Source organism: Talpa occidentalis, unplaced genomic scaffold, assembly GCF_014898055.3.
Source record: "Talpa occidentalis isolate TD23 unplaced genomic scaffold, MPIMG_talOcc4v2.1 talOcc4.5, whole genome shotgun sequence".
NCBI lineage: Eukaryota > Metazoa > Chordata > Mammalia > Eulipotyphla > Talpidae > Talpa > Talpa occidentalis.
Window position 1 is genome coordinate 121,541,160 of NW_023604861.1, and position 19,521 is coordinate 121,560,680.

A 19,521-nucleotide genomic window follows, 5' to 3' on the forward strand; every position below is an offset into this window, starting at 1 on the left:
TTTCAGAAAAATAAAGTGTCATTCATATTTTTGTCATTTACCTTATGCCAAGGGTACAACACCTTAAATAAGAAAATACCTTAACTTTTGGAATAGTGGCTAAACAATAACCATTTACTGAACAGATGTTGTGGGCTGAATTATATCTCCACCAATCACACCCAAGACCAAATATGCTGACTCCCTACCAAACCCAGAACTTTATTTAGAAATAAGGTCTTTGCAGATAGATATAATAAAGGAAATGTGAGGTCATACTGGATTAATTAGGATGAATCCTAAATTCCATGACTAATGTCCTTATAAGAAAAGGGAGAGAAAGAAACAAACAGATACACAAAAAGATCATAGCCATGTGTAAACATAGGCAGAAATTGGAATGAGGCAGCTTTAAGCTAATGAATGCAAAGAAATGCTAGGAACCATCAAGAGCTTAGAAACAAGAAAGGATTCATCCTTCAAGCCTTTATAGGGAGCATGGCTCGAGATTTCAGACTTCAATACTTATGAAATATAAGATAATAAATTTCTTTTATTAAGTATTAAGTCACATAGAGTTTGTGGTACTTTGTTACAGCAGCCTGAGGAAACTAATGCAGGCATCTGTATACTAAGTACATCAAATTTTAGAGACAAATTTCCCTACTTCATTCAACAAACTAAATGAAGAATATTGAAAGCATATACATTTATAACAACATTAATAACAGATAAAAGCATTAAAAGTAATATACTTTTTAACCATCTAGAATTTATGCAAAAAAATATATTTAGGTAGCAATGTTAGGTAACACTATTTTAGTCTCTCATTTCTGGTTAATACCCATAATTACTATCACATCTAAAAAAGTATAAAAACAGAAATGTTACATTTTCATGACCATGCAATCAAGTTAAATGACTCTAGTTAATGTGCTGAGTCCTCAACTTTTCTTTAGTACTAATTAATTCTCACAAACCTCTCTAAAAGGTTGACTTTAGACATTTATACAATGCTCAGATTATAAGGGAAACAATACTTCCAAAAGGTTAATACAAGTAAATTTAGGGGGGAAAAAAGGCAAAGGATTTTGCTATAAAATGATATATTCAATTAGGACTCCTACCTGTTGAATTACTTCTGGATATAGCATTGGTAGTCTTTCAGCAATAAGAGCCAGTCCACCCATTCCTGCAAAAACTTGTAATGGTGACTGAATAGGACAGGTTTCGAGTAAAGATTCATCCATTATCCCATCCATACATTCATCACTTGGAGTGAGAGCCTCATCTTCTGGACAACTACCAAGTAAGTCACCATGATCTAGAACAATAAATTATAATACTTTATAAAGTATTTTTATAATAATCTTTAATCTACAAAGCAGATGTCATCTCATAATTAACATAAAGATCTCAGAAACTTTCTAGATATAGCCGCAATAAGGCTAAATGCTACAAATATCTTTAAATGACTTCTGATATTACCTCCTATAGCTTGGCTACATTAAGTATGATCCATGCATCATTAATTAGCATCACCTAACCTCCTAACTTCTGAACTGTTGAATTTCCATTCCCAACCCGTACCTACAGAGCAAGGATCTGCATTTAACAATGCTTTTAGGTACAATAAACCCATTGGAGTTTAAGAAGTAATGCCCTTTAGGGTATGGTTATAGTCTATGCAAAATAGTAAAAAAAAAAGCAAAATAATAAAAAATGGTAAAAATAGTAAAAAAGTTATAGTCTATGTAAAAATAAGTTCTCAGAGATTCACACAAGTATTAAACTATGTATATTTTGCTCTAAAATATCCAATTAGGAAAAAAACTGAATACTGACAGACATCTCCTACTAAAAACTAAAAATTATACCATACAGGGGCCTCCCTGGTGGCACAGGGGTTAAAGTTTCAGCACTATCAGGCTATCACCAGCTACTGCAGCATGAGTTCAATTACTGGCCAAGGAGCTGACCCACATGGTCAGCAGATCTCTCCTATTTTGCCTGGGGCTCCCCTCAGCAGTATATTTCAGTAGGTCTGCCTTTTCTACTCCCCACTCTGTCTCCCCATTCTCTCATGACCCCACACCTCTGGCCTACACCCCATTTCTTGTATGCATAAATGAATAAAAGCCAAACTTTAAAAATAAAATAAAAATTAAAAAAATTATACTGGCTTAATCTTGAATTTCTCACTGAGGAAAACCAAAAGGTTCATGTAAAACTAGGCCCAAGAACCTTTAATCCTCATCATTATCATCCTGCTAAAATACTGGGGTAGGAGAAAAGCTAAATAAGGGACCAGGAAAAAGAATAACTATAAGAAAGAAAAAATCAAAATCAACAAACAACTATGAGCCAGAGACACACTATGGGGGGCTGGGAGGGCAGGAAAAGGAGGGAATGGGGACAAAATAAGGGGGTTGCAATTATTTTTATTTATAAAAATAAAATTAACCCTTTGCACTCCGAACCATTTTATGATATTTTGGGGGTTTTTTTGTTTTTTTTTTTTAATTTTTTTTTTTTTTAATAGAGGCATGTTCCATTTATTTATTTGTCTGCTTGTTTGTTTGTTTTGTTTATACATGCACTGGGTACAGTCAGAAGCGCGGGAGGGTGAGAGAATTCACCAGAGCCAGAGCGGGGAGCAGAGCAGGCAGAAGGACCGAAGTACACTGCTGAGGGGAGCAGCGGGCGGCAGGAGAGGTCTGCGCGCCATGTGGGACCCTCCTCCGGTGACCGGGGAGCAGCTGGGGATTGAACCAGCGCCGCAAAGGTTGCGGGTAGCTTCGCAACCCAGCGCTCAACCACTGCGCCACCGGGGAGGCCCTTATGATATTTTGATTTAATTTCTTGTGCCATTTCAAGATAAAACTTCAGGGAAACATGCATGTCTCAAAAAGTTGCGTTGAAATAACCTCAATTCCCCGTAATCACTAATAAATTGCAATATCCCCTGAGAGGGGACATCCAAGTGATATGCTAGAATTCCGATGTCCCCTGAGAGGGGACAGCGGAGTGCAAAGGGTTAAAAAAAATATATTGGGGTAAGGCCTCCCTGGTGGTGCAAGGGGTTAAGACACAACCTATGAAATTAACCGCAGCCACTGCAGCACGAGTTCGATTCCTGGCCAGGGAGCAACCCACATGGCGCAGCAGACCTCTCTTGACTCACCCACTGCTCCCCTCAGCAGTGTATTTCAGTCAATCTGCCTGTTCTGTTCCCCACTCTGTCTCTGGTGGATCCTCTCACCTCCCCCCCACCCCCCCACCCCCACACCTCTGGCCTGTACCCCAGCTCTTGTATGCATAAAAATAAATCTTTAAGGAAAAAAATAAAATAAAATATTGGGGTAAGAAAATGGAATAAAATTAAATAAAAAATACATAAGGCTAATAATCTAATATTGAATATAAAACATTAGAAAAATTGACATTAAAATTAGATGATACCAATATTACATTATGAAAATCTTTGCCTCGATAACATATACTGAGAAACTGAAAATGTTTTAAAAAAATCAAAATGTTGTAATAATCAAAGAACTGAAAAATTTTTACATTCATATGAAAAAGAAGCAGTAAAAAGTACTTTTAGAAATATTTAATGGAAAACATAAGTAAAAATCACAAGGTTTAAAAAGTGTATTATCCACTTCTGTTTAAATAAATATGTTTATTTAAATAAATATGAATGAAATACCACTCAATATAAATTATCAGCAAATTAGAAAGCCTAAACTGGAATTCTCTTTTTTTTTTAAAGATTTTTTTTTAATTTATGCATACAAGAACAGGCTAGAGATATGAGGGTGAGAGGATTCACCAGAGACAGAGTGGGGAACAGAACAGGTGGATCTACTGAAATACACTGCTGAGGAGAGCAGCAGGTGAGATAGGAGAGATGTCCTGCGCCATATGGGTAGCTGCCTTCCCAGGGATCGTACTCGTGCTGCAGTGGCTGTGGGTAGCTTCACAGACTGCGTCTTAACCCCTGTGCCACCAGGGAGGCCCAAGAATTCTCATTTTTGCATATAAAATTAAAAACAATTAATGACTCAAGAAGAAATGATGTTAGAAATCAAATTATATGTGCTCATAAGTAATGTATGAAAGAATTAAGATGAATTTTCCAATAGAAATAATGGCATTTTTTAATATTTACAAATAACAAAGTCATTGAGAAAAATATTCTATTAAGTTGACATAATAAAAACAAATTAAGACTGTAATTTCAAAGGAAAAATCATACACATACCTTTCTCAGGGTGTAATCTTTTAAAAGAATCTGTTTTTGACAGACTTGGGTCTGTAATAACTCTTGATCCTAATTTAACAGTCAGATCTATTGAGCGGTAGCCTTGTGGAAGTTTTCGGTCATACAGGAGAGTTAAAAGTTGGGCGAGAGTCATTTCTGCAGGCAGTGGCTGGCCTAAAAACAACATGAATATGTTACACCTGGAATCCAATGAGGAGACATTAACTTGGTTTCATTTAGTCAGTTATTGGTCTTACTGAATTTATATAAGGGTTTGATTAGCACAAAAATTTCACAACAATTTAAAATCAACTTATGGAAAGCTTAAAATATATATTTCTGACATGTGAACAATGTCTTTAGAAAGTATTATATTAGGCACTAAGCAAATCCCATTAAGTCTTGCAGTCATGGCAAATAGAAAAAAAAAAAAGAAGATATTGCTATTAATCTGGGGTTTACAAATCTTTTCCATAAAAGCTGAAAAAATAATTTAAGCAATGGAAGCCAGATGGGCTCTTGCCGATGAGCAGCCTCGGCAAAATGTTGTGTCACGGGTTCCTGAAAGGATGAGACGGCCTAGGCGAAACTTTAAGGGCTGAAGGGAAGGGGAAGGCCCCCTGCAGCAGGCTCTGCTGCAACTACTAACTCTCCTGCTGCAGCATGAAAACATAGATGACACATAAATAAATGAGCATTAACAGTACTCCATTAAGTTTTTTTTAACAAAAAGAAGCATCCATTCATAATTTTTTAAGCTTTGGTATCAATCAAGAACATAAAGTTAAGAAGGAAAATACAATCAAAATTAGTCAGCAACTAGATTAAAATGACAAAGCGCAAAACCAGATAAACTGTTTATCAACTTGGACAATGGAAAACTATACTCATCAAAGAGTATGTTTAAGCTGAGGAAGAAATACTGTTTAACTTTCAGTGGCACATTTAAGAGTTCCACTACTTCAAAATGTGCTTCACATTGTTTCTCATATAACTGACTATGAAATCTCTAAAACACTGATTTTATAGTGCATAAGCAACAAAATTTAGTAAGCTAATAAAATGTAAATATGCAACTTAACAGTGTTAAAAAGGTTTTATGCAAAATGTTAACTCTTTTCTGTTCTCACTTCTCATGGAAGGAACTATCTAAACATTTCACTAACTCATTGATCTCATCATCAACAGCAACTTATTTAACATAATTCTGACCATTATACATCTGATTTGTAAAGTTGTAAGATTATTAAAAGTGCTTATACGTTTTCTCATTGTGAACAATACCTGCCAAGAGTTTGTGAAACAGATGAAAGACTGGAACAGTAATTATTTTGCTGGCAGTGTCTGCACCTGAGGAAGCACCTCCTATTTTATCAGGCATTGTCCTCCCTCTCCTGGATGGTGGGCGAGGTGGTGTAGCTGATACAGCCCGTTTTGATTGGGATTTCAGCCCTAAAAGGAAAGAAACATGTAGATTCTATGTAGCCAACACACTAATGATGGAAAATTGTATATCTACATTATTTCCACAAGGCACCTCATTCCTACTAATGCCAAAAGATAAAAATGTTCCTTTTATATCTAAATCTCCCCATTCTATTTGTCCTCTATGAGTAATTTTAATGATACATTTGTAGTTATTTTGCAATAAAGTAAAAAATAACAGTAGCTACAAGAATCTGAGACACAGATGACTATCATTTAATAGAAAATAGTTTTGCACAAATACATGTGGCAAATCTTGCGTACTTAATTTTCTTGTGAAATAAGATTACACCAATATTTGAGGTATAAACACCTGCTCTTTTGAACTAAAATCATCTCAAGAATATTAAGGAAAATTTTGTCCTAAATTATCAGCTGTCATTTATTTCCTTCTTCCACATGATAGCAGGAATATAGTTCTCTGTACACTGTCATGCTTAAACGGAGTATCTAAGTTATTCATACATATTCAATACCTAATGAAATATTTTAACCATTGGACATAAATGACATTAATTTCACAGCCAAAGAGTGACAGATTTCTGGATAAGTTTTTTATATCTAGTATTAACATATCATTCACTACAAGTCAGTTTTATGCATTACAACTTTCTGTTACATAAAATTGACACAAACATTGTGGGAAGACCGCTGTATTTTATAAATTTAAAAAAAAAAATTATTTAAAATAATGCATACCTGAAGCAACAACAACACTGTAGTTGTCCTGAAATCCATTTTCTGCCTTCACTTTCTCTTTCTCTTCATGGTTTTTCTTTTCTTTGTCATCTTTTTGTTCACTAATTAGTTTAGCAGTGATACTTGGTGTATCTGCAAAAAGAGTATTATTTAAAATACATTGTTTTAAAGAGAAACCCCACCAACTGGGAGAACATTTTTGCACACAACACTAATGATAAAGGACTGATCACAAAAATCGACAAAGAGCTGATGAGACTCAACAAAAACAAAGAAAATAATCCAGTAAAAAAATGGGCACAGGAGCTAAAAAGAAACTTCTCTGAAGAGGAAATGCAAATGGCCAAAAGGCATATGAAAAAATGTTCAACATCACTTGTAATCAGGGAAATGCAAATCAAAACCACCATGAGATACCATCTTACACCAGTGAGAATGGCACATATTAAAAAAAACTAGCAACAACAAATGTTGGCGAGGTTGTGGAGAAAAAGGAACTCTCCTGAACTGCTAGTGGGAGTGCAGACTGGTCCAACCACTATGGAGAGCTGTAGGGAGATTTCTGGACCTACTAAACATAGAGCTTCCATATGATCAAGCAATTCCACTCCTGGATATTTACCAAAAGGACACAGAAACATCAATTCCAAAGAACGCCTGCACCCCTATGTTTATAGCAGCACTGTTTACAATAGCTAAGCTTTGGAAACAACCCAAATGCCCAAAAATAGATGACTGGATCAAGAAGATGTGGTACATATACACTGTGGAATATTACTCAGCATTCAAAAAAGATAAACACATGCAATTTGCAGCAACATGGATGGAGCTGGAAGGGATCATGCTCAGCGAAATAAGCCAGAAAGAAAAAGAAAAATACCGGATGGTCTCACTCATAGCAGGAATCTAGAAAACTTAAATAAGGGACCAGGAAAAAGAGTAACTATAAGAAAGAAAATATCAAAATCAACAACAACTATGAACCAGAGACACTCTATGGAGGGTGGGGGGACAGGGAAAGGAGGGATTGGGATCAAAATAATGGGGTTGTAATAAAATAAAAATAAAATTTAAATAAAAAAACAAAAAAAAGAAAAATACAAAAAATTAAAAAATAAATCTATATGTATAAAAAAATAGATAAAATAAAATACATTTTTTTATCACATCACTCAGAAAGGAAGCAATAAATCAGAAAAAGAGTACACACAGTTACACTGCCACCAAATTGGAGGGAAAGTAAGAGGACTACAAGTAATGTTACGTAGTCAAGCCTGCCATTCAATCTTTGCTTATAATGAATAGAAAGGTACTCACCACTATTTTTTAGCCAGTATACTGACATTTCAATCTCAAGGAAATATTACCAACTACAACAGTACTACCTCTAGAGATGATTATAAACTATTATCAAAAAAATTTGCTTTACTTTAGGCACAGGTGAAGGTGTTTACATTAACATTTAATACAACATGCACATCAACAAAAAATATTGTTTTTAACAGGAGCTGATACAAAGTATAAATGGCAAATATGACTTCTGCTTATTGTGTAAGTGGAACAAATTTTGAAACACATATAAAGGAACAAATCTCAGTAATGGAAAATTTTTTTTTAATTTTGTTAAATATCTTAGATAACATAGTACTGTTACACTGGTACTTTAAAAATGAATACTAAGGACTTTCATTTTATAGATAGCACTCTCTGAATTAATACTTTCATTACTTTGAGATATGTGATGCTATTAAAAACCATGATATATATAGGGCCTCCCTGGAGGCACAGGGGTTAAAGTTTCAGGGATATCCAACTATGGCCAGACACTGTAGCATTTGTTTGATCCCTGCCCAGACAGCTAACCCACATGGCACAGCAGACCTCTCCGGTCTCGCCCGCTGTTCCCCTCAGCCATTTATTTCAATCAATCTGCCTGTTCTGCTTCCCACTCTATCTCTGGTGAATTCTTTCACCACCACCGCCCCCACACACACCTCTGGCCTACACCCCAGTTCTTGTATGTTTAGAGAAATAAAAATAAATCCTTTTTTTAAAAAAATTGGTTTTAAAAAAAGATAAATAAAAACCATAATATAAATGTGTGACTGTCTAATGACCTGATTTAACCATCAAGGAATCCATGGTAGTACATATATTCCTTCTAATTAGTGTTTTTTAATTCTTCAGGTAGATACTTAGAAATGGAACTAGTGGATCAGATAATAGGTTGATCTATTTTTTTTTAGAGGCATGTATTTTTATTTATTTATTTGTTTGTTTGTTTGTACATGCACTGGGTACAGTCAGAAGCGCGGGAGGGTGAGAGAATTCACCAGAGCCAGAGTGGGGAGCAGAGCAGGCAGAAGGACCGAAGTACACTGCTGAGGGGAGCAGCGGGCGGCAGGAGAGGTCTGCGCGCCATGTGGGACCCTCCTCCGGTGGCCGGGGAGCAGCCAGGGATCGAACCGGCGCAGCAGAGGCCGCGGGCAGCCTCGCAACCCAGCGCTCAACCACTGCGCCACCGGGGAGGCCCAGGTTGATCTATTTTTAATAGTCTGAGAAAACACCATACTGTTTTCCATGGGGACTGGACTAGTCTCCATTTCTACCAATAGTGTACCAAAGGGTTCTTTTTATCTATAGCCTCACCAGCATTTATTGTTTCTGGTCTTACTGAAATGGTTCTCAGGTTTAAGATGTCTCATTGTCATTTGGGATGTATACTTCCGATATATGTGATGACCACCATTTTCCACGTGTCTGTTGGCCATCTGCATGTCTTCTTTGGAGAAGTGTCTACTTAGCTCTTCTGCCCATCTTTTGATTGGGGTGTTTTCTTTTTATTGAGTTGTATGAATTCTTTGGATCTTGGATATCAGGCCCTTGTCAGATGTTTGGTACCAATATTTTCTCCCATTCAGTATGGTGTATTTTAGTAGCCATTTCTTTTACTTTGCAAAAGCCTTTTAGTTCAATGTAGTTCCAATTATTTATATTCTCTTTTGTTTCTGGTTTCGTTTCTTTTTTGAGATGAATCCACAGATATCACTGAAGCCCACGTTATATGGTGTTCTGTCTATGATTTCATCTGTGATTTTTATGGTTTCAGCTCTTACATCCAAGTCTTTTATTCATTTTGAATCAACTTTTTTGAGACTGGTGGCCATTTTAATAATGCTAATTCTCCCCATTCATGAGCAGAGAGTATCTTTCTATTTTTTTGTGTGTCTTCTATTTCTGTTAACTAAGTGTTATATATTTCATTGTAGTGGTCCTTTACCTGCTTTGTTAAGTTTACTCTACATATTTAATTCTCTTTGATGCACTTGTAAATTAATTTGTTTGCTTGATTTCTTCTTCTAGCTTATTGTTTACATCAAGGAATACAACTGAGTTTTATAAATTGATTTATAACCTGCCATGTTAGTAAACTAATTTATTGTTTCAATTAGTTTCTTAGTGGACCTGTTAAGGTTTTCTATGTATAGTATGCCACCTGCAAATAATAACAGTTTTACTTATTTCCCTATTTGGATTCCTTTTATATCCTTCTCTTGTCAAACTGCTCTAGCTAGGCCTTTCAATTCTAAATAGTAGGGCTGAGAGTGGAGATCCTTGTCTTCGGCCAGATCTTAGTGAAAAGCTTTCCATTTTTCAACAATGATAATGCCACATATGGCCTTCATTGTGTTGAAGTATGTTCCATCTTGCTGCATTTTTCTGAGGGACTTTATCATAGATAGATATAAAATACTATCAAATACTTTCTCGGCACCTATTGATATGATCGTATGATTTTCAACTTTCCTTTTGCTGATGTGGTGAATGATATTGATTTCAGATGCTGAACAATCATGTCCCTGCAACAAATTCTACTTGATCATGGCATATAATTCCTTTTATGCTTGTATTCGGTTGGCTAAGATTTTGTTGAGGATTTCTGGCATCTATGATCATAAGGGAAGTTGATTTGTAGCTGGGGGGGGTGTGTGTCTGTGTATGAGAGCGTGCGCATGCCTGCACGCACGCACACGCTGTCTCTGATTAATATCAGGGCAATGTTGGCCTTGTAAGATGTTTTGGAAGCATTTACTCTTTCCTAATTTGGGGGAAGAATTTGAGGATAGGTAGATCTTTAAAGTTTTGGTAGAACTAATGAGTGAAAAATCTGGTCCTAGATCTTTGTGGGATTTTTGGGTAGACTTTCCTGTATTTTTTCAATTTCCTTGCTTTTAATTGGTCAGTTCTGGCTTTCTAATTTCCTAATTCGTTCTCGGATAATTATATGTTTCTAAGAATTTATACCTTTCTTCCAGATTACACAACTTACTAATATACAATGTTCATTGTAGTCTCTTATGATCCTCTGAGTTTCTAAGATGTCTACAGAACTTCTCTTTCACTTTTAATTCTATTTGAGTTTTTTCCCTTTTTTCTTTGTGAGCCTAGATAGAGGTTTGTCATATTTGTTTATTGTGTCACCTAACTTAATACCCTGCAATAAAACAGCTAGCTACTCTATGGTGAGAGAATTCCATCAATGGCTTCCCACAACTTGCTTATACTTCCAACTGCCCATACTGTCATTAGTACACATAACATACATCACACCAAAAAAAACTACAGTTACTTGAACATATTTATATTCATATATTTTGTCCATTTCATTAGCTTCTACAAATGCATCAAATTATGACAATATTTTCAAATTATTATATCAAGAGTCATTAAGTGAATACAGCAAAATAAAGTCATAAATCTGACTTGCCTGAAACCCTATCGAGAACTTCCGATAATGTTGTTGAAACTGGCAAATGTAGTGTACGAAACTTGTGACCTGCTCCATACATCGGATGCTGGATGACATGACTAGTAGCATTAATTCTACCTTTGTAGAGCTGAAAATTAATCAAGAAATCAGTAAGTGATTTTTGGAAATACATATGAAACAATTTCAAAAGCATGAAATAAGAAAATTCTGTAATGCGCCCAAAATATAAAGGATTTATTTTATCTATTTCCTTAGTGGCGCATTTATTTGCCATGTGATTTGTTGGTGAATTTTTATGTTACTAATATTGTACCTAATATTGTCACTTTCCCTGCCCCAAATCAAATTACACTACTGATAGTAAGGTATAAATAGGTAATTCTAGGCAAACAAAGTTACCTGTGATTTTTTTTTAAGATTTATTTATTTTTATACAAGGCTGGGGTATAGGCCAGAGGCGAGGGAGGGTGAGAGGATTCACCAGAGATAGAGCAGGGAGCAGAACAGGCAGACGACCAAAATACAGTGCTGAGGGAAGCAGCGGACGTAACAGGAGAGGTCTGCTATGCCATGGGGGAATCTCCCTGGCCGGCCGGGAATCGAACCCGCGCTACAGAGTCTGTGGACAGCTGCAAAGCACTACGCTCAACCCGCTGCACCACCGGGGAGGCCCCATTAACCTGTGATTTTTAAGCCCTATTAGTAAGTACAAAGTTGTTCTAGTTTCAGTTTGCTTATTAGAAATCAGAACAAAGATAGCCACAACTTCTAATTTGGAATTATAAAACATCTGGACAGATACTCATTAAGATTTAATGTAACTGGGCCTCCCTGGTTGCTGTTAAGCGCAGCACTGTGAAGCTATCGCAGCCTCTGCAGCACAAGTTCAGATCCCGGGACAGCTAGGGAGCTAACCAACATGGCACAGTAGACCTTTCCCATCTCGCCTGCTGCTCCCCTCAGCAGTGTATTTCAGTCAGTCTCCCTGTTCTGTTCCCCACTCTGTCTCTGGTGAATCCTCTCACCCCCTCAACCTCCGCACCTCTGGCCTGTACCCCAGCTCCTGAATGCACAAATAAATCAATCTTAAAAAAAAAAAGATTTAAAGTAACTATTAAATACTCACTGGACAGGGAGACTGAAGGAACATTGTTACTTTCTCATCCTCAAGCATCAACTGCAAAAATAATCTCCGGATAAATCCTGAAATATTCCCTGATGTTGGAAGGTTCCCTCTTTGAGGAGATGTCTGAAATAGTTCACAGAGAACCTGGCAAGGCAAGAGATTTTTAAAATTAAATGCATGATTTATTTAAAGCTTTGCATTTTAAAATACAGGACATAAAATTTCAAGCTACCTGGAAGCACAAAACAAACTTTTAAATACCCATATCATGGCTCCAACAAATTGGTAATTTTAGGCATTTGACTTCAGTTTCCCAATAAATCCTTCAGGCAGCAAAGTATTTTGCTCTTCTCTACAAAGTAAAATCATTCCATATTTTTTGGCAATTTTGTTATCTATCCTCTAGATAATTGTAAAGTTTGACCTGAGTAAGCACTACTACATGAGGGTTTAAAAAAAGAAGCTGGTGAAGTTGGTTATTTATTTGTATCTACAATGTCCCAGACAGGTTCTATGCTAATTAATCCTCTCAAAAAAAAAAAAAAAAACCTTTTAGATTGCTATTCTAATTTTGTAATTAAAACAACTTAACGAAGAGCACAGTAGCTAGCAAGAATAAGAATCTGAAGGGGGCTGGGGAGAAAACAACTAGGATTAGTCTTGCAATAATTCTACCTTTCAAATTTTTTGCCCCATGTAGTTAATATACTAAAATCATCTTCAACATATTTAATGTGATTTGTCGTTCATTCTCTTATCCTAATGTCCACTTCTTTAGAAGTGAACCAAAGGTTGTAACAATCTGGTCACAAAAAAAGGCAGTGCTTCACTGAAGATGAGCTTAAGTGTTCCTCTAGGCTTGTTTTTTTGATTTGGGGGAATGAAAATAAGAATGAATGAACTAGAGGTACTTTCCATGCATTTGTAATCTCATCAACAAAGAAAGAATGATTTATGTGACAATGTGAGGGAAAAGAGAAGATATTAGTACCCTAATTATGATTTAAATTCAGATCCTTAAATGTACCCAAACCCAACGTTGACCATTTCTTAAGTCTTTGTATATAACTTCACAGCTAATCTCATCAGTACTATATGACATTATATTAAATTAAAATGACACCTAAAACATAAGCAGGTTTTTTCACTCACCTGTGCCATCAGTTTTTGATTATTAGGATGGCATGAAATGCACTGCAAAAAAAACGCAACAGTTGCATTCTCAATTGCTGTCCTCTGTTGAGTAGTCAACCCTGTTGTAGCAGCTGAAGAAAGAGAAGTCGATCTTGCACTGGTCTGTTGGGCACCTAAAATATGTCCTCCAGAAGTGGAACCAGAGTGACATAGTAAAAAGAGAAGTGCTGTCCAGAGTGGATTGACTTCAGACCCACCAAGCCAGTCTTTCATAATATGGCTATTGCCAACTTCTGTCAAAAACCTAAGAATAGGAGCAACAAGGTCTGCAGTAATAGGCATCTTATTACACTGCTGTGGAACATGATGCCGCCTGAGTTTGTCCTGGGAAATATCTATTGACTGAGCAATGTTTTCTGAGTAAGAAATGTGGCTAAAGCAGAAACTAGCCAGGCTTCTCACAAGAAGAGAAGGCAAACCTGAGTCCAATAATTGTTTGATAGCTTCTGGAGATTGCGAAGAAGAAGCAAGTGTTGCCAAATGTGATTCAGTTAATGCCAGAGGTGCTTGTGCATTTTTAGAGTCATCTGTTAAAGACGCACTAAGATCTTGCTTTTTGCTATCATCTGTCATGGACAGTCTGTGATGACACTGCACAGGAGGAGGAGTAATTCCCATCCAGCCCATGAGCAAAGAAAAATAATTTGGGTGTATATGACACATTGAGCAAAGTAGACTGTCAACAGCTTTCTTCAAAACCATGTTGCAAGGAAGAGACATGGACCAATTAAAAAGTAACCTGGAGAAATAAAAGATAAAAAGTTAACTATAGATACATATACATAATATATTGCTACTATATGTAGTATTATATTATTATTACATATTATATATATTAAAGAAAGCTATCACTGTTTCAACTGTCTCTAACAGATCAATCCAAACAATGGTGAGAACAGTTTATTTGACCTTAAGTATTATGATATGAGATTTCAGGAAAACTTACTATATACGTTAAGTATTTAGATAGATTACAAATTAGAGCAAATGAGTACCAACAGCCAAGAAATCTATATTAAAATGATTCTACCATTCTATGGGACCCCAAAAGAAGCCACTAAAGAAACAAATAGAAACTTGTAACAAAGCAACGTTAAGATTTAAATTGGACATGGCTTAAATTCATGCTTGCAAATCAAAAACTTTAAGTGACTTCCACCAATTTATCTTGAATTACACTACCCAATAGGTTCAAATAGGAAAATTGACAGAATAGAGTATAAGAAGCCAACCTTTAATAACCCATGGATATCTTCAGAAATAAATACAATATTCTGCTAAAGACTTAGCTGTTATCTGACAGTAATTTCAACAAAGCCTTAGATGGATATGGTGAAGAAATGTGGGTTAAAAGAGACTGCTTGTCAAAACAGCGACTGTAACAGCTATCTAGAAAGTAGTAAGAACAATTAATGGCAAATACTGTCTAAAGTAGAAAGTTTTCAAAATCTCTAGCTATAACTTTACCTCTATATGGTAGAGTAAAGATAAAAGAATAGGTGGCCAAATTTGCACAAGAATAAACACCATGAACTGTTGAAGTACATGTCAAACATAGCAATTTTAGATGAGAAAGGCATGCAATGAAACTAACATATTTTCTTAAAACATGAATATTAATTAAATTTGCGTGGTATCTCATGTCAAGGCTATAGCTTATATAACACTTAACTACTACTGTCAGGATATTGTTTTTATCCACTAAATATATAAAATAGTTTTTCATCAAACAAAAACCTAAAGCGATCTAGTGTGGGGGCGGTGGGGGGAAGGGTGGTGGCAGAGAGGATTTCACATATCATACTTACTCAAAGAGTTCTCGGTCCAGCAGTGCTGGCAAATCATACTCTACAAGCAGCTCATAACTATGCCACAGAATTGCTGCCACACAGTGCAAATGAGAAGGCGATGGCATCAGAAGACCGTACTCTATTGTTGAGGAGTTAGGGCACATGTAGCTCATCCTGCCACTTCTCTTCATTGCAGCCACTCTTGCTGAATCACTGACCCATTTTAACAAGGCCTGAATTCTTAAAAAAGAAAATGACGTCAAATAACCAATTAAACCATATCTGACATGTAATATGGATAAATGTCATCAATGCATGTAAGTACTGTTATTAATGAGAATAATATGCTTAATATCCTTGAAATTAAAATCTAAAATTGGAGAGGAAAGGCATTAAACAAACAAGGAAATAGGAACTGTAGCTCTCTAATAACTTCACCAATGGTAACCAGTGAAAATGTTTGATATAATACAATTATAATTCATCAAATACATACTGATTCTTACTTCACTTAAAATTAAATACAGAAATACCTAAAATTGTAGAGGATACACCTTACCAAACTCACTTTCTCATCTAAAGTTGCACTCCCAACAAATCCACACAATCTAAGATAGTGATGGGCTAATTCTTTACTGTATACAATGTCATGCAATAAAGCCTGACATCTCTTGCTCCAACCATTAGACATTGGTTAGCAGCTACCCACCCTCTTTCACTTTGAAAATAGAATATTACCCCAACTATTGCCACCCTATTCTCAATCCCCTGAAGCTAGGTACCACTAACTGAGAGCAAAAGGCTTTTAAAGGAATAACGCTTTCACATTTATATAAAAAAGCAGAAAACAGAAGCTTTTCTGTAAAGTTCTTTAAAATCACATTGAAATTTTTGTTCACTTCAAATTTATAGTTTGGATAACAAGATGCTTTGCCTCAGGATAAAAGAAATGGGGATATGAAGACACATACTACTACTTAATCCCTGTCTTTATGCTGAAGATAAAAAGATAACATCCTTAAAGATAACATCCTTGAATTTCAAAATATGCAATGAATAAAAGTCAGAGCAAAGAAGGTAAAGGACATACCAAAAAAAGGAAGTGAGGTAATTAGGGGCAAAGTAATATTTTCTCTGCCCTTCGCAAGCAATAATAGAATTAATGTCAGTTCTGAAACATTTATGTTTTAAAAAGTATTATTTACAGTAAGAAATTTTATCAAATTTAACTTTCTTCTTATGCCAAAAAATAAAACTATTATATATCAAATAATGGTTTTTTTTTTTTTAATTTTATATATATTTTACATCGTTCTTGTACAATGTGTGCTTTCTCCTCTCAGGTGTAAGTCCCCATGGAATTCCCACCACTAATTCACCCATGTCCCATCACCATAGTCCCTTGTGCTCTTCCCACCCCCGTTTTGATCCTTTGCCCTCCTCCTCTCCTGCAGAATGTCTCTGATTATAGAAGCCTCTTGATTTTGATTTTTAATTTATTATGAATAATCGTAAGATATTTAAAGAAACCTGAGGGAGAAAAATCTGACACTAATTTTTATGTCTTTTAACTTAGCTATTATTATTTAAATTTTGTACAAACTCGTATTTGTCAAAAAAATTTCAATCAACTATAAATACAATTATTATACAGATTATATAAACAAAAAAGTTTAATAAAAAAATTGACCTATTTAATATTTGGAGTTACCATGCTAAAAATAAATTTACTTGTTAATATCATTTAAAGAATTATTTTTTTTTATTTCTGCATACAAGATCTGGGGTGCAGGCCAGAGGTGCAGGGGTGAGAGGATTTATCAGAGACAGAGTGGAAAGTAGAAAAAGCAGATCTACTGAAATACACTGCTGAGGGGAGCAGTGGGCAAGATAGGAGAGGTCTGCTGCACCATGTGGGTCAGCTCTCTTGCTGGGGATCGAACTCATGCTGCAGTGGCTGCTGACAGCTTATTAGTGCTGAGACTTTAACCCGTGTGTCACCAGGGAGGCCCTCATTTAAAGAATTTTAATCAAGGGCCTCCCTGGTGGCGCAGGGGGTTAATCACCGCACTGTGAAGCAGTTCACAGCTTCTGCAGCACCAGTTTGATCCCCCGCCGGCCAGGGAGAAACCCACATGACAAGGCAGACCTCTCCTGTCTCGCCCGCTGCTCCCCTCAGTGGTGTATTTCAGTCAGTCTGCCTGTTCTGTTCCCCGCTCTGTCTCTGGTGGGTTCTCTCGCCCCCGCGTCTCTGGCCTGTGCCCCAGCTCTTGTATGCATAAATAAATAAATCTTAAAAATAAAACCAAATCTTTAAAAAAAAAATAAAATAAAGAATTTTAATCAAGATAATATGAAAGCAATTTGCCTCAAATAAGTAGTGTTCAAGTTGCATACTATTGTGATAAAGTAACAATATTCCCCAGATGCCTTCACTGCCTGGTACTCTTTTCCATACACAGGTCATTCAAATTGACCTCTATAAATCTTCTCTTGTGAGGTATACTGCTCTGTCTTCCAAACCTCAGGGCACAAAGCCAGACTCAGTTAACATGGCCTCTCTAATATCTAGCACAGGGCCACCATACAGCACTTACTCAGTAATAACCTATAAAATGACAAAGTACCCACCCCAAAATCAATAATGAAATCAGAAATTAATAAAATAAAAAGATCTTACTTTAAAAATATTAATCAAAATATTAAATGATAACACCTAAGGAAAAATCCCTAACGTAAGATATGACTTATACTATTTATAGAGCACTCCATAAATACGTTCTTCTGATACAGATGATACACAAAAAACTGTTTCTTAAAAATTTATCAACACAAACATGTTTCAAAAATATTTGGAGTTCTTATCAATTCTGAGGTAGAAGATACCAGGAAGAGCTGTTAGTAAAACTCATCTAAAATTACTTATATAATGAAGATCACTATTTCAGTGAAATGTTGAAATATTTACTTCGTATGATAGCATTTCACACTGCGTTAGGAAGCAAAAGACAGAAGGTAGAGAACCTAAGGAAAGTAATCAATATTATAAACAACCAATAATAACAAAGAATCAAAATTCAAATTTTAATGATCAAAATAATAACACATATATATACACAACACTACCTAATATGGGCACAAAATCCCTAAATCCATACATGCTTAATATATACTACCCAAAATAGTATGATTATGACAGCAACAACTTATAAAGGTCCCATCCCAAATTGGTTGAAATAAAAATATATTCAATGTTTTGTTTCATTCTGCTCCACAAAAGCTATAATGACTAAGAATCCCGAGTTTAAAACAATCCAAATACATGTATATTTATGTCTAATGCTCATGAAATCTCTACAGTTGCACTATAGAAACCAAACAGGTAAAATGTACAGTATAAAACATCTTTCTTGTATGAAATTAGGATAATGTGTTACAAATAACTTTCACCATTGTGTGATTATGTTACATGTATGTTCTTAAGTGAAAAATGACATTATCATATACCTGTCTTTTGTTCCAGGATCCTGAGTTGTTCCAAGCTGGTAAAGAATATCTATTGTAGAGTCAGAAGAGAGTCCATTCAGTCTTCCGAAAAGTAAAGGGCTATTCAAATCTTGCAACAGAAAAATTAAAACAAAAATTTGCTAAATAAGCAAACAGGAAAGGAAGAGATACTCAATTTAATTTTAAATTATTCATTAAAAGTAACTCTTTCTAAAATCACAACAAACTAAAAGTAATGATGGCGTAACTATTAATTTCAGAAACAGAATTAATCAGAAAAAGCACAAAATTCAACTCACAAGTCCTTTGCAGATAAGTACAAATTAAATAGCAAAGTTAATTGTCACCTGCAGGATCACTGCCTGATGCTGCACAGTTTCTCAGAAGAATGTCTATAAGCTTCAGGCCAATTCTAGTGGACTGCAGTCCTATCTTTACAAGGACAACCTCAATATTAGGGGAATGCATTCCACAGTATGGAGACATCAATAAGGCAGCACAAGTCTGTAGCAGATTAGCAGTAGGTGCGGCTGCGCTCGCCATCATTCCTTCCAGATCACTTATGTGAGTAAGGCAATGATGTAATAACCGTAACCATCCAATGCTGAAATACACAACAGAAAAAGGCTTACATGGTAAATTTAAGTTGCTCACATTATTTCAGGAGAAAGACAAAATTTCCTCAAGATTATCATATTGTTTC

At 35.7% G+C, this 19,521-nt stretch overlaps 1 protein-coding gene across 8 annotated transcripts in view; it reads right to left on the reverse strand.

Moving 5' to 3' along the window:
* The window catches only part of BIRC6 (baculoviral IAP repeat containing 6), a 180,431-nt gene that overhangs the window by 48,936 nt on the left and 111,974 nt on the right, over window positions 1–19,521 (reverse strand). For all 8 annotated transcript variants that reach the window (XR_008554114.1, XM_037528256.2, XM_037528253.2 and 5 more), the window contains 10 exons: window positions 19,166–19,422; window positions 18,819–18,927; window positions 15,330–15,551; window positions 13,480–14,260; window positions 12,328–12,471; window positions 11,199–11,328; window positions 6,431–6,562; window positions 5,531–5,698; window positions 4,247–4,420; window positions 1,107–1,303 (listed from right to left, as the gene is read on the reverse strand). Coding sequence is in view for 7 of the 8 variants with exons in the window: in XM_037528256.2 (XP_037384153.1) it covers window positions 1,107–1,303; window positions 4,247–4,420; window positions 5,531–5,698; window positions 6,431–6,562; window positions 11,199–11,328; window positions 12,328–12,471; window positions 13,480–14,260; window positions 15,330–15,551; window positions 18,819–18,927; window positions 19,166–19,422 (2,314 nt within the window). In the remaining variant the exon portion in view is untranslated. The remainder of the gene's footprint in view (window positions 1–1,106; window positions 1,304–4,246; window positions 4,421–5,530; window positions 5,699–6,430; window positions 6,563–11,198; window positions 11,329–12,327; window positions 12,472–13,479; window positions 14,261–15,329; window positions 15,552–18,818; window positions 18,928–19,165; window positions 19,423–19,521) is intronic.